Here is a 14,424-nt window from a genome sequence, read left to right on the forward strand (position 1 = left end):
AGCAAGGAGGAGAGAGCAAAAAGATCGCCAGTTTGTAATTTGTTTATTCCAGGATTTAGTGTATTTGTTCCTATTCTAGTCACACCAAACATCAGTTGGTGGAAGTGTCAGGCCAGGCAGAGGGAAAATTATGGCGGGATGAAACTGATTTCTGCAGTAGCCTTGAAATGGCATTTTGGGGAGCGACAGAACTTGGAGAAAGGAAACAGAAAACAAAAAAAGCAAACCTACAGTGCCTGACTTGCATTGTTCTTAGCAAGGCGTTCAGCAGAATTCTCTGAGGCACAAAATGATGAATGGAAAATTTCTTGGGGTATGCTGTGTTTAATTGACTGTAGTCACATATTATTCATTTAGCATGAAATGAGCAATGACCCTTTCAGTCCTTAAGGTAAGAGGCAGTTGTGTGGGCTTGCATCTCTTTGCATACAAAATATTTACTTTACAAACGGGGAAATGATTTGTATCAGCTGTTTCATTGCACTGTTATTTTGGGGGAAGTTGCAGGCAAAGTAGTCCAGTGCTGGGTGAAATTTACCTTGTTGCAATAACAGTGAACTTTGAATGTCAGTGTCTATGGGGATTGCTTTTTTTCCAAAGTAAACATGTCAAGTCTATCCTTTCAACCTAGAAGGATAAACTCAGGAGAAATCCTGTGTGATACAACGTATTTCTTTAGAACCGTTATTAATCTTTTATAGCCAAAAATCTTATAAAAAATGGTGCTACCACAGTCCCAGATTCCTGTATATGTCCTAATCACTGCTCTGGGGGCTATACAGCTCAGCAGAAACACTTGCACTTTTTTGTGAAGGTTTTGAAATCAAAGGATATAAGTAATGTGGGTTGATTATTTGGCTAGCTGTCGCATTCCTCCCGCATTCCCCCAAAGACCTGTAAAGTGCATATAGGAAGACCGTTACCTAGGGGAGCTGTACACGTTTACCCCACATGCTTAAATGTGTCGTACTGCTCTACATATGTTACTCTCCAAACTAGAACGGTGCAGCCATATTTGCTTCCCTGTAGCACATACCATGCAAATACAGTCACGTTGCTTGCAGTTGGGGGTTTGAGCCATACGGTGTGCATGAGCCATACGGCGAGTGTGAGCATGCTACTGGCATAGTAAGCTTGCAGTCTAGACACGTCCTAAGTGACGTTCCCAAGGCTATGCTGCAAGGAAGCAGCAGCCCAGGATTCAAACTAGCTTTCTGTTTGCTTACTGAACTGCTCTACTGATCACATACCTAAAAATCTCTGATTGACTTGTCTCACATTAGCATGTTTCTTTGGAAATTGAAGGACATATTAACAGGCAGTTTTTATCTCTCATTTCAGGGCATCAGTAACATACCATGTCCCTTAACGACCATCAGAACTTTGCCCACTTTAGAAGTTAAACAGTCGGAAAGGCCTTCAAGCAGAAGCAAAGAACCTCCTAGAGATGATGAAAAGGAAAAGAAGAAAAAGAAACACAAGAAAAGATCTCGGACAAGATCCCGATCACCTTCCAAGTATCATTCGTCATCTAAATCTAGATCGGGATCACATTCAAAAGCAAAGCATTCACTTCCCACTGCCTATAGAACTGTGAGGCACTCAAGGTGGGTTTGGAAGCCAAACATATTCTTTACCATTCTATTTGAGTTAACATTTTAATTTCTCTTCTGCACCTAATTATGCACATTGCAAGGAAAATGGCCATCTGCCCAAGGGAGATGAGCAAACTGGAAGACTCTCAGTAAATGTATCGAATCAGATATGAAGAATGTCTTCTGAAAGATAACGTTTAAATATTTGATAAATGTTGAAGCTACTAATTACATAATGGGAGAGCGAATGCATTAAGTGATGCTTCAGCTGGTCAGTGAACTGCTTGCCAGAGCTCTGCAGAAATGTAACCAGCTAGCATGGCTCCACCTTGTTTCCCGCTACTTCTACAGGTGGCCTAAGTCTTCATTCCAAAGGAGAGCAAGAACACCTGAAAAAGCAGCTGGAATCAGAGGAATCCACACAGTCACCACTGTTTTGGTTGCTGCTACATAGGAAGAAGAAATACAAGCTGTCCTTGGTGACCAAGAGGCACCGACAGGACAAACTGCAAGCAGAGGAGCTGCCAGTCAGACCTGGCGCTGGTAGTGGGATAGAGATGGAGATCAGGAACTTAAGTGACAGGGCATTGTTGATAAGCAACAGATGGGAAAGAACTGGAGCAGAGAACTGAATTAGAAAGATATAGGAGACCATGTGATGAGGGTTTGAGGAGTGGGACACACAGAAGAAGCATAAGTGGAAATCAGTTGACTCGAATTTAATTATAAATACATAGTTATTTAATTATGTTAACATTAATGCTATAAAATTGATTAAAGGTCAAAGCCTTTAGGAGAATTGGTACCTTAATTCATTGAAGTCAGTTAAAAGTACAGATACTTTTCTGTTTATTACCCAATGATCATTTGATACGGTCAGCTCAGGGTTGTTGCACGATTGCAAAGGGGGAAAGGAGAGTTGGGTTTCTTGCTAGGAAAGAAGCCCCCAAACCTTGAGTTCTTTGAGTACTAGATGACAGATTCTGTTCTTGGGGTGTCTGTGCCCCCTGTATGTATTCAGATTTGGTGTCCAGCAGGGCCATGTTTGCACCATCTTAATCCTACCTAAGCAGCAGAGCAGGCCCCCCCTGTCAGTCCCTGCTTCTCTTGTCCACTGTGTAATTTAACGCTGTTTAATGTTAGTAGTAGTGTGCTTAGTTTTCTTTGTCTGTTGGCATACATATATTTAAAATATCATAGGTCTCTAGGTCACTTAAATTAAGTTTTTTTGCTAGAAAACACTCTCTCCTCTGTGTAAGTGTACTATTCCTGTAGCAGAGACTAAGTCATCAGGAATTAAGATGCATCACTCATGGGTCTAATCGATGGTTGGCACTCTTGGAAGGGTGCATTCCAAAATGTTCTACGTGCCATTTCTTCTCAAAGCTTACCTGGAGGGGGAAAGCAGTGATGCTGAAGCTTTCCTGCTGCCAAAATGATTGCAGATTTCCTCAGGCTCTGGGAATTGTTCAGAGAAACCTCAGCACGCAAATCTGTCCATCTCCCTCAGCACCTTGTTGAGCCATCAGCAGCTACCAAGAAGCCTATTCGTCATCATGACTTGCTCTTGGCTCAGAGATAGGCCCTGGCTGGTACTTCTAAAATGAATCTCTTAAGGCAGTTCATAGTACTTTTTAAGGCTAGGGACAATGCTGCCTCTTGCATTTGCTCCTTGGTACTAACTGCAGTACAGAGTACTTGAAAATGTCATGTCTTACGGTCCTCTGAACAGTGATAGTACATAACACATTGCTACAGACCACAGATATACCTGAGGCCTAAATACCAACCTGTTTTTTCACTGAAGGAATAAGCAGTGCCAAGCAGTCGTGGTGGGCCTGATACTAGAGTTTCCGTCAATAGAAACTCGAGGAAACTTGTACAAATCCTACAGCAAAGACCAAGAAGCAATCTTTGTGAACTCTAGCCAAACCATAGAGCTTATTTGTATTAGACTCCAGATCTTTCCCCCTGAAGTTTTCAGACCAAAGTGGATCTTGTCAATCAACTGCAAGCCCATCCAAGAATACCAATAAGAATATGTAGTGAAGTGACACATGTCCTAGGAATCGCAATGCACCAGACTTCACCTTTAATTCATGGAAAGGTGGTTGAGATCAGCATATGTATTTCACTTCAGTTGTGCAACAATTTCCTTTTCCAGACCTCGCCTCCAAAGAGATGGTAGCAAGACCCCTTAGTTCAGGGTTGGATCATCCTAATCAGCTGAAAATTCATGAGTTGTAGTCTTCTCAGGACACAAGCCTGCATATAAATAAACAGACCCAGGACAATTTACCAGGTATTCAAGGTTTTTTTAACCTGTTTTTAAGGGATCAGCAATTCATAGTAGAGAATACCATACTGTTATCTATTTCAGTATGCAAGGGAGTGAACAGTGCATTCTGGACTAGATAGTGCCAGCAGTTCTTTATCCACTTTATTTTTACAGCAGCCCATCAGACTACATCAGCATAGATTTTTTTTTTCTGTGAGCAAGGAGTGCCGCCTTAAGGACTTGGTTCTTCAGAGCGTCTTTTGCAAGTGGGGATTCTCTAAAAGATGAATTTATAACAAACCACAAGTGTTCCAGAAAACGGCGTGAGTGCAGGCTCCCTGATGGATGACTTCCTCATTCCACGGCCACAGGGATGAATTCATACCCTTCCATCCGTCCCTGACCTACTGATAGTCCTGTGGAAAATTAGGCAGGACACAAAGCTGCTCTAGACTGGACCAGGTAATTCTGGTAGTCGCACCTGGCAAGTCTATTAGTACAGTCCCTAATCACTTTACCTATTCTAGGTAGTCTCCAAGGACAATGGTGAGAGATCCCATTAATCTCCCAGGACCACAGTGTCCTTGCAGCTGTCGGACTTCATCCTGCAGAGAGGCTTTTTTTTTTTAACTAGACCCATAGAACTAAATGGAAAAAGTTTTCATTCTGTACATGGGAACCAGCTTTCTTCCCTCATAGCACCAATGTCAGCTGCTGTGACTTCATCTGGCAATAGTAGCCCCCAACTGAGCTTTTTGCAGGGTCTACCTCCTTTAAGGGATGAGTTGGGGAAGCCACCTCTCCTAGTAGCCACATTGTGTTGGCTGGGAAAGTAGGGAAGATTCCAGTTATTCAGTCTGTAGTTTACTTTTACTAAACCGGGATTGCCCTTTGCACAAAACTTTTAAGTTCTGGCCCCATGTGGTCTTCAGATCCACATAAATCAATCTCTTCATCCCCCAGCACTGTTTTCTGACCTTGGTGTATTGATTGCAGTGTCTTTTTTGATGAAACACCTCCACATTTTCTTGTGTTTGTCAACAGTCTAAGGGCAACTTGAATCTTTGAAGGTTATCCAAATGGGTCATGGGTAGTATAGAAGTTGATTTTTGGAAGTTATCCAGGAAGATCCCCCCTAGCTGTGTTAAGGCTTATGGCCTTTTCAGTTACCTGTTTAGGTAACACGCCATATACCTGAGAGAGGTGGAGCAGTAACACAGAATTCAGATCTCTCACTTACCAATCAACATGTCCTTGTACATGCCTTCAGGTTGGACTCCAGGTTTGGCACACAGGTATGACACCTCATATAGGATTCTCTATTGGCAGAGCCATTCTGTTGCCCTTCGTGTCCTTTGGAGTGGGGACAGGGGGCACTGAAGGGTACAGGGGCCCCAGTAGCTGCTGCTGACCAAAATCATTGTAGTTTGTGTGGCTTGTGTATGAACCAAAAATTGATCTACGTAAAGAACACACCTTGAGGGGAGGAAAAACACCCTTATTGTAGGTTGAGTCATTATTTCTGCCTGTCACTTGCATTTGAGGAATGTTACCTACTTTTCATTTACAGGCGAAGCCTACATATAACACTGATATAATTTATAGTGTGTTGCATTTCATACATGCAAAGAAATATATCCTAGGGTAAATGTTTAAAATGGGAGGCAGTCAATAAATTGCCTTTATAATACATAACACAGGGAGGCTTTTTCTTGCGTTCTGATCCCTTCATCTGCTTGAAAAGTAAACATTCAGGGCAATTTTGCCACCCTTCTTCAAGCATCTATGGATTTTCTCTAGAAAAGTTTGCTAGATGCCTATAATGAGTGAGACTTTTGCAAGTTGTGGATACTTTATCTTACAGCTCCATAGGGCTGCTCTCAAACTTCATGCCAGGGGGAAGGTATTCTACATCTGAACTAATGTGCAAAAGTTTGCTAAAGTTGATACCCTTCACCAAAAGTTTGTATAGTTTAATTCATGGTAGTAAGATTTCTGGTGTGTGTACTAAAACCAACACCAAAAATCAGCTCTCCCAAATAGCTGCCTGGGATCATCGGATTAATTCTCATGGCTTTACCACTTGTTTGGAGACCTCTGCATAATTAGGCGAATGACTTTGTCACTGTTCTCAGTGGTTTTGTGCAGCCACACATGAATATACATAGAAAACATACAAAACTTGCAGTCAGCTTTGACATATGAAAGCAATGAAAATCTAAAATTAGAACTTGTGGAGACAGTTCAGAACGCATCAGGACAACTGTGAACAGGGCACTGGCTGCTTCTCTTGTCATTTTAGGCCAGGTGCCTTGTTTTTCAGGCTTGTTCAGTTGGACAGAGGGCGGTACCATATCTAGTTGTGTGGAGCATTTAACAGTTTGTACATTGAAAAATAAAACAACTTCCTCTCCCATCCAAAAATACCCTTCTGCCTCCAGTCTTTGCCAAGCATTAGGCTATAAAGTATGCATTAGGAGACGAGAATCATTTGTCAGCATTGCTGCTTTATTTAAAAATGTTCAGAAAAAAATAAATGTTCTTAAAATTACTACAGATCTTTCTTTGTACTTTTATATAAACCTCCTCTTAAATGATTTGCATAACTGCATCTTGGTGGGCTTGCATGAATGATTTTGCAGTGTTGAGAAACAAGTTTGACCATAATTATGTTTATAGTTACAGATGTGACAATCCCAGCGCATTGGGAAGCCAGTGATTTTAGAAATAAAGCTAAAGCCATGCCTAGACCTCTGACTTGCTGTGCTGAGACACAGCGTGTCACTCTGCTTGCTATTACTTGAATTCGCAGTAGTGTAGCTAAATCCACACAGCGTAGTGCTTAGGCTAACTAGTTGTGCTGAGAGGCGGTATGACTGCAGTTCTATAGTAGAAAACCGATATCAGTGCAAGCCGATAAAGATGGTCTAATGTGCTATTAGGAGAATGTAGCTAAAAGTCTCAAGACAATATTATAATGTCATGTCTGTGGCCAAATGGTTTCCTTGCAGTCTATAGAAACACTTACAATGCCAAAATGATGTCGGGAAATGTTCAGTATTAATGTCAACTGAGAAAAAAATTCTCACTTGAAATAACTTACAGTCTGAGACCTAAAAGCAAATAAAACACCTGCGCAGTTGAATTGGTAGGTAAGTCAGGCTCTTTTGCATTAGTACCGCTTAGTGCATTGTGTTGCATTGTCACAGAGCAGCTGTGGCTCCCTGCACATCTTTCTTCTGTCTTGTTCACCCACACGTGTCAACGAAGCATACTGCTGCTGATATATTTGTGTAATAGAGGTATAGTGTTTCCTTCTTGCATTATGTTCTAAACTACTTGTAAAGCTTGATTTGTGATGTTCAACTTTGTGCAGTGACATGAAGAAAAGGACATCATGTATTGCTTAGAGCTTACATAATTCAGTACTAGTGTCTAATATCACCACCTTGAAGAACTGCTTTATTTGTACATGTCTCAAGTGAGCACTTAATAGGAATGTTTTATACTTTTGTTACCTTGTTTTGTTTTGTGCTAACTTAAAAACTAACCTTCAGATCTCCTCCCTGTTGAGCAATCATCAATAATTAGCTGGCATTTGGAACAGATTAGAAGTATAGTTACTATGGAGAGAGAAACTTCTGATTTAACATCTTTAAAAAGTATGAATAATGATTCTGGTAACTAAGCCACTATGTATCACTAATGTGTGCTGTTTTTCACAATTACCAAACTTTCACAGCTTTCTAACTGAATAGCTCATTAGACTTGATATATCTACACAGTAGAGATTTGTGTCTAGGGCCTAAAGCTGTTTAAACTAGTGGTATTTTAAATTAATTGTGACAGCCAAAAGAGCAGCCGCACTCCTTTCAAAACTTCTGATAAGGATATGTTGTAATTGGTCATTAAGGAGTTATGCCTTCTGAAATGTAAAAACTAATAATGACCTACTGGCACATGTTCTATATCATTTGGAAAACTTTCATTTTTGTGGTAGAATCCAAAATGTGTAGGGATCTCTGAATGAGCATTACTTGAGTTTCCATTTGATGTGTGAATCATGCACTCTCGGTAGTTATTGACTGTATAACTGTAAAAGTACATTGGGTATAACAGTTTCTCAAAGGGTAATTTTGTAGCATAAGAACTGTAGTTTAGGGTCAAGTGAGGGGAGTGAAGTTGCGTGCAAGTTTAAGATGCTCTGAAAAGTTCGTATAAGATCTTTGGTTTGGTTGTTTTATGTGCAAGGGACAAATTTGTCTGACAAACGGTTGATTTTGAAGATTCATGTAGGTTTTAAAATCTAAGTGAGAAGTGAAGTTCTATTTTAGAAGTGCAGCAGATTGTAATTGCAGAGAGTAGGTTGGTATAAAAGAGTGCAGTATATTTTTGTTACACTTAGCATTTTATAGGCACAGCTTTGTATATTTACATGGTGCACCATTTTAATAAGGCTTAATTTTTAAGAAATTCACTTTGTAATGTATTTGAGTACATTACAGGTTGAGCTGTATAATTTGTTCTGTTTGAATACTATCAATTTCAGAACAGGCAGAGTATATTTAGCTATGTTGCTTGAAAGTATGATTGAAGCTGTCTTTTCCTCAGAAATGAATACAAATTGTAGGGATGTGCAGGAACCCAGCTGTATCAATTTTATTACAGTCTTGATGTGTTAACCGTGAGTTCTCTGCATAACTCCTTGTTCCTTTTGTTACAGTTCTCAAATGTGTATTCCTAAATCAGTCCCCAAAAGCCCTTGATATAGAAAGGTTTTGATTCCAGATGGAGAAGATGAATCTAAAGCTAAGCAAAAATCTCAGAAAGCCATAGACCATGCAGAATACCATAATAGTGTTAGAGCACTGCTTTCTGTGGAGGTTTTAGATCTAAACAGGTGATGCCTCAGGTTCTCAGGTTAAAGTCTTAAGACAAAGATATGGGTGAATTTTGGCTCTGCCTTAGAAGTGCACAAATTCTGAACCCTCTTCTTAAACTGTTGTCAACACTTGATCGGTGCCTTTTTTCCCCACTAAACTTCAAAGCACCATAACAAATTTGACGTAAATTGTATCTGATAGTGGTGCTCTGTTTAGTAGCATGTAGTGTCAGGCATTGAAGTTTTACGCATGATGTTCTGGCTGAGAAGTTTCAAATTTCACAGTTGGTGACCAGTAAATGTAAATAACGACTGTATTAATATGAGAGTAAATCTATATTTCTGTAAAATAGATCTTGGAAGCACAGGATCTAGGCTAATGCTCAGAGTGTGTGCATGGGAGGAGAAAAGGGACTGCAAGACGCCTCGTTACAAAGCAAATGTTTTCTTTTATCCAGACAGATCAAATTTTAAATGTATATTTTGAACATGAATAGGATGGAAACTCTAAATCCCCAATTTGGTGTTAATCAGCTTCCTGCTTTACATTAGTAATAGATTACTGCTTCACCACCTACTTTGCTTATCCAATTAATGAACATGAGTAGTAATTAGGAGAAGGAAGCTTCACTAAAGGGTTAGTTTAGACTAAGCTGAATAGAATAGGTAACCGTATAATTTTTACTGTCTCAATTTCAGGAAATCGGCTAAGACCTCAAAATAGCAACCCCTTGCTTGTAAGAGTATCTATTTCCTGTTACTCCAAAACCCATTCATTCATTGTAGAGGCAGTATCTATCCATATCCTTCCACTTCCTTTAATGTAACGTGAATGATGCAGCAAGCTTTATAATATATGGAACGTTAAAGACTCTGTTAAACAACATGAATGCTATTAACTTTATTTAAAGGAGTACAGTGTTTTCGGAATATCTCATGCAATCTAGTTAAAATAATGATTTCATGTTTTGCAAGGAGACAGCTAAGGCACTTCAAATCAGTTAAAGACTAATGGCTGAGTCTTTTCAAGTTTAAGTGATTTGAAAAATGTTTTAGAACCAAAACAATCGTATCAAATTCATAAAAATTTAGCTAATGCCTTTTTCTTTCTGATTGTTTGGACTCTTTTTTAGGCTGGGCCATGTAAGCATGCTTTCACTAAGGTTCAGCTTTTGGTTAAGGGACTGAGCCTTTTCAGGATTCTAGTTAATACCAAAACTAGCCCATTTTATTCTGAATGTGAAGTGTGTGCCTCCATATCACAGACTCACAGCATCCACAGGGACACTGAGCATGGAACCGAGTCTGAGCAGCTCATCAATGGCAGCAGCAACAGAGCGAGAAAATTATCAGGCAGCTTCGACAACGAAAAGATTTGACTGCTGGAGCTCTTTTGAGGGAAATCCTGGTAAAATGTCAAGGTGTCTGACTGACCCGAAACTTTTATAATCTGTTGTGTTTTTTCTTTTTTATAATCCTTCTGAAAGGCCTGGTAAAGATCAGATTTCTAAGTGAAAAAGCACAGTTAAATTGCAATACAGTACTTAACTGATTCTCATTTCAGTAGGTCTTTTATTGTAATAGGGTTACGAGAAATGGCTCATGTATGTGCGCGCATGGATGCGTGTGTATGTGTATACGTATGAAGTGTGATTCAACAGAATGATTTACAGAAGTCTTGTTCATTGCAAAAATTGGGTGTTTCTGAAGGAAAAAGGATGCTCAAAGTACGTGGAATAAAATATCATGAGTAAATAAATTAAAATTTTGAAGCAAAATGATTAGGCCTTTGTATCTTAATGGCAACAGAATTAACTGCTGCTGAGGTATTTGTTCAAAGAGGGGTTCCCCACCCCCAGGGAGTTTTTTTTTTTTTTATATTGCATGCATTTCTTCTTAAAAATGCTCAGGTTTTATTTCTACATACATTTGTACAATCATTAACATTCGAGTGAGCTCTTCAGTTGATCTCTGATCTTAACTAGGCATGCTCTGTCTTTCTCTCTTTGTAGGGCAGACATTTCAAGTTGAAAGTGCTAGTGTCAAACAGGTGCTGGTCATGGGTTGTTAGTCACTTGCACTGGTGAAAGTGCTGGATACATTTAGGATTAACCCTGCTTCATGAGGGACAGAATTTCCTGGACTTGTCAGTATCTGAGGAAACGTGCATATTTCAAAATGAAATGATAAATTGAACACAAATTGTATGTCTCCATGATGCGGCAACACAACAGCGCTGCTGATTTGGAAAGACAAGGTCAGGGCTGACGTGGAGATTCTAGGCTTTAAGCCAAAATGGACTTGCGCATAGCAGCGCTGGCAAACTCTGTCTCCCATGAGAGGTAACTGTTTGCACTATGATCACACCTCAACTGCTAATGCCTACGTTGCCCTTAGCACATGATACCAAAGAAAACTGCTTCTCTTTTGGGCAGTTAAAAGCAAATCGATCTATCCTGAATGGGTGACAAACTCACGACACTGGCAAGTCTTAGAGACTAGAAATGTGATGTGTTAATATGAAAATCAAGTAGGCATTGTAATGGCACCATAGTGGGGTTTGGTGACAACAGGTTTCCACTGAAATGAAAGTAATGAAACAACAGGAATAAAAAGTAAGTAATAATAAAACTTACATTTATATTTTTCTGCCCAGGTCACGGTCAAGGTCACCCAGGAGACGGGCCCACTCCCCAGAACGGCGAAGAGAGGAAAGGAGTGTCCCAACTGCTTATCGCATTAGTAACAGTCCTGGAAACAGTAGGAAACGCACACGGTCCAGGTATGGGCACCAGTGGCAAAGAAGATTACACTTGTGCACTAGTTATGTTGAGGCTTCTTTTCAACCTTGAATGCCAAAGTACAGGCACACCGGAGAATTTTTCATTAGAAGCACTGGCACTTCCTGTACAGGACAAGTGCTTGTGCAGATCTCTGGAATAAACTTTGGAGGATACATGCAGTTGGGATGTACCTGTGATCAAAGGTTATTTTACAGTTAGCATGCTGTGCAGCAAATGTGAATATTCTGATCTCTCCCTAGGCCGAGCCATTTGGCTGTGTCTTTTTTTCTGGCAAATAGCGGAAGCAGTTTGGTGCTGTATGGTCTACCATACTCTTCCTGTGTAGGCTTCCCTCCCTGCACTGGTGCACAGTGATATTGTGTAAGGAAAATGCAGAGCCACGCTGGTATTTGAAAGCTGTCCAGTCACGATGGGTTCGTGGAGCAAGTAAATGAAATATAAATTAGGAAACACTCCATTTGCAGTAAAATAACTGAGTGTATAACTGGATCATAACCGGTGACATGATCAGTGCGGGGGGGTTGCACACCCCTCCCCCTTGGGTCTTCTAGCCTTATACAGCACTACGACTCATCCTGCTTATGGTTCTTATGTAGCAGGCATATGGATTTCTGTTCCTGTGTGAATGCTGGGAGACGTAAGTGCTCTCTTCCTGTTTTTCTCAGATGCTTTTTTTTTTACTATTGTAAAAATATCCTGATACTATGTAAACATAGCATATTTAAGCTTAGTAAATATGCATTAGCATAAAAATAAATGACTTGCAATCTAGGCCCTTTTCAAAATGCATGACAGTATTTTTTTAATTTAAATATGTCATAAATTTTTAAAAGGGCCTAGGTTGTAAGCCATTTATTTTTATGCTAATGTACATTTACTAAGCTTAAATATACTATGTTTATATTAACCTGAGTTCATGATTGCCTGTTCAGTAATGAAGAACTGATTGATCTTTTATTTTTTATCCCAGCAATCCAACAGGTAGTAAAGCTCTTTTTAAAGGATTTTGTTCTGGAACACAGTTCACTTTCTCTGTCTTTTATGTACAAGCGTGTATACCATGCATATTCTGTTGTAACAAGATGTTTTCTGTCTGTAAGAGCCTTTAATCACATAGACCACATAAAAACAAAGTTCATTTGAAGTTGCTGAGAGCTCTGTGGAAGAGCACGTTTGCAAAATTTAATAGCTGTTAGGTGGCCACACTTTTTGTATCTTTAATTTCACTTTGCTAATATGATTTTGCAACCTCCAGTCAGTTTAGGTGTGCACACCTGCCTGGGTGGATAAAAAGCCAGGTTGGCATGCATGTAATGGGGTAACTTCAATAAAACTGTACATGCAACAGGTTTACCTGCTTCTTTCTAAAGATTTAGCCCTAAATCTGCTCTTGTGTATTGAAAAAGTAGTATAGTGTTTTCCTTGTTGCCTATGGCTAGTTAAATGAAGTACCATCCTGTACTATTCACTGCTGATTAAAATTTAAAAAAAACCCACCTTTTTCTTTTCTTTATTGTTGTTTGGCAGCTGTGCATCTAGTTTGAGGAGTGCTGTCTGCCTTGTACTCTTCCTATGTATCAAGAATTAAAAAGCCTATGGAATCCATGCTATTAACTTTCTTCATCCTCTGCATTGTAGGCATGGGTACTGGCTCCTTAGTTTTTCATATTTATGGCCTCATGTCACAAAAAAATCCCATTGCGTCAGTGCTCCATGTTACACAGGCAATTAACTTTGCAGGTAGATGTGTGGCTGCTGGGGGCAGAGAATTTTTTATGTATGCATCTCAGCTCTGGAACTCATTATCCCTAATCGTGTGACGGAAGCAGAGCTTCATTGTCTTCAAGACTCAATTAAAAAGCTCATCTGTTTACCCAGTCTTTTATCTGAGTGGATGATGCTGATGTGTATTTCTCTTACTTCGAATGTGAAGGGTGACTTTGAAAAAATATGAGAGGAGGACTGGAAGGAATGTGTTAGGCAAATAGAAACAGTGCAGTGCTCTAACTAGATTCAAGTCCAGGACAAGGACGTTATCAGTGAAAATGCTGAATAGCCAGGATTGTTGTACAAGAGAGGGTGTGTTTAAAATGCTTAGATTTGTTCTTAGGACATCTGACGGGGGCGAGTTTTGGATTATGCAGCCAGTTCAGAGAGGTGCAAGTCATCTAAGATTTAGTGAGATGCGGGGTGGGAAATGCAAGCAAAGGCTGGCTTGTAAGGTGGTTTTTTAATGGAAAATGTCAGTTTTAGGGGCCTGAATGCCACTTTTTGTCCTGCCATATTACTGACTAGCTGTTTAGAAGGTGTGTGACATACTTCCCAGAGTAAATTTGATTAGAGCTTTCCAATACGGTTCATCTTCCTGTCTTACCTGTCAGAATTGCCAATGCCAATTACCCCAGGACAAAAAATTTTAAATAGTATATGTCCAAATCAGTCGAAGTGTTTTAATATCAAAGCATGACGCAAAGATTGGCTTCTATTTAAAGGTATTAGCAATGCTTTCACCCTGACCTTTTGTTTCTGGAAGTTTTTTAAATTATAATTTGTTTGCGAAACAGGTGAAAAGTAAATTATGATTTGTGAAATGTTGAGCAGTCGTGGTCAGTATGATGGTATTTGGCTCCTTATTTACAAATTCACATTTTGGTTTCAAATTTTAAAGCATAGCATTTTTGAAGAAGGCTTCTTATGAAATACTTCTTTATATTTTTTTAAGAACGGTTACAGCATAAAAAATATACTGAAACTTAACAACTATGAGAGACAACTAACCAGTCAAGGTGTATGAGATCTCATGGCTTAGCTTGTTATGAGACTAGGAAGGGTATTTGGCATTTGAATTTGTGATGTTCATTTACA

General features: G+C 39.6%; 1 protein-coding gene across 8 annotated transcripts in view; it reads left to right on the plus strand.

Annotated features, from left to right (window-relative positions):
• SFSWAP (splicing factor SWAP) overlaps positions 1–14,424 on the plus strand; it is a 97,573-nt gene that overhangs the window by 75,458 nt on the left and 7,691 nt on the right. For 4 of the 8 annotated variants that reach the window (XM_014598471.3, XM_019486656.2, XM_059713438.1 and 1 more), the window contains 3 exons: positions 1,342–1,607; positions 10,021–10,176; positions 11,412–11,537. In XM_014598471.3, the coding sequence (XP_014453957.2) occupies positions 1,342–1,607; positions 10,021–10,176; positions 11,412–11,537 (548 nt within the window). Of the gene's footprint in view, positions 1–1,341; positions 1,608–1,946; positions 2,395–10,020; positions 10,177–11,411; positions 11,538–14,424 lie in introns of those variants that run through there. The other 4 variants (XM_019486658.2, XM_019486659.2, XM_019486657.2 and 1 more) reach the window with 3 other exon arrangements.

Source organism: Alligator mississippiensis, chromosome 10 (assembly GCF_030867095.1).
Source record: "Alligator mississippiensis isolate rAllMis1 chromosome 10, rAllMis1, whole genome shotgun sequence".
NCBI classification, from domain to species: domain Eukaryota; kingdom Metazoa; phylum Chordata; order Crocodylia; family Alligatoridae; genus Alligator; species Alligator mississippiensis.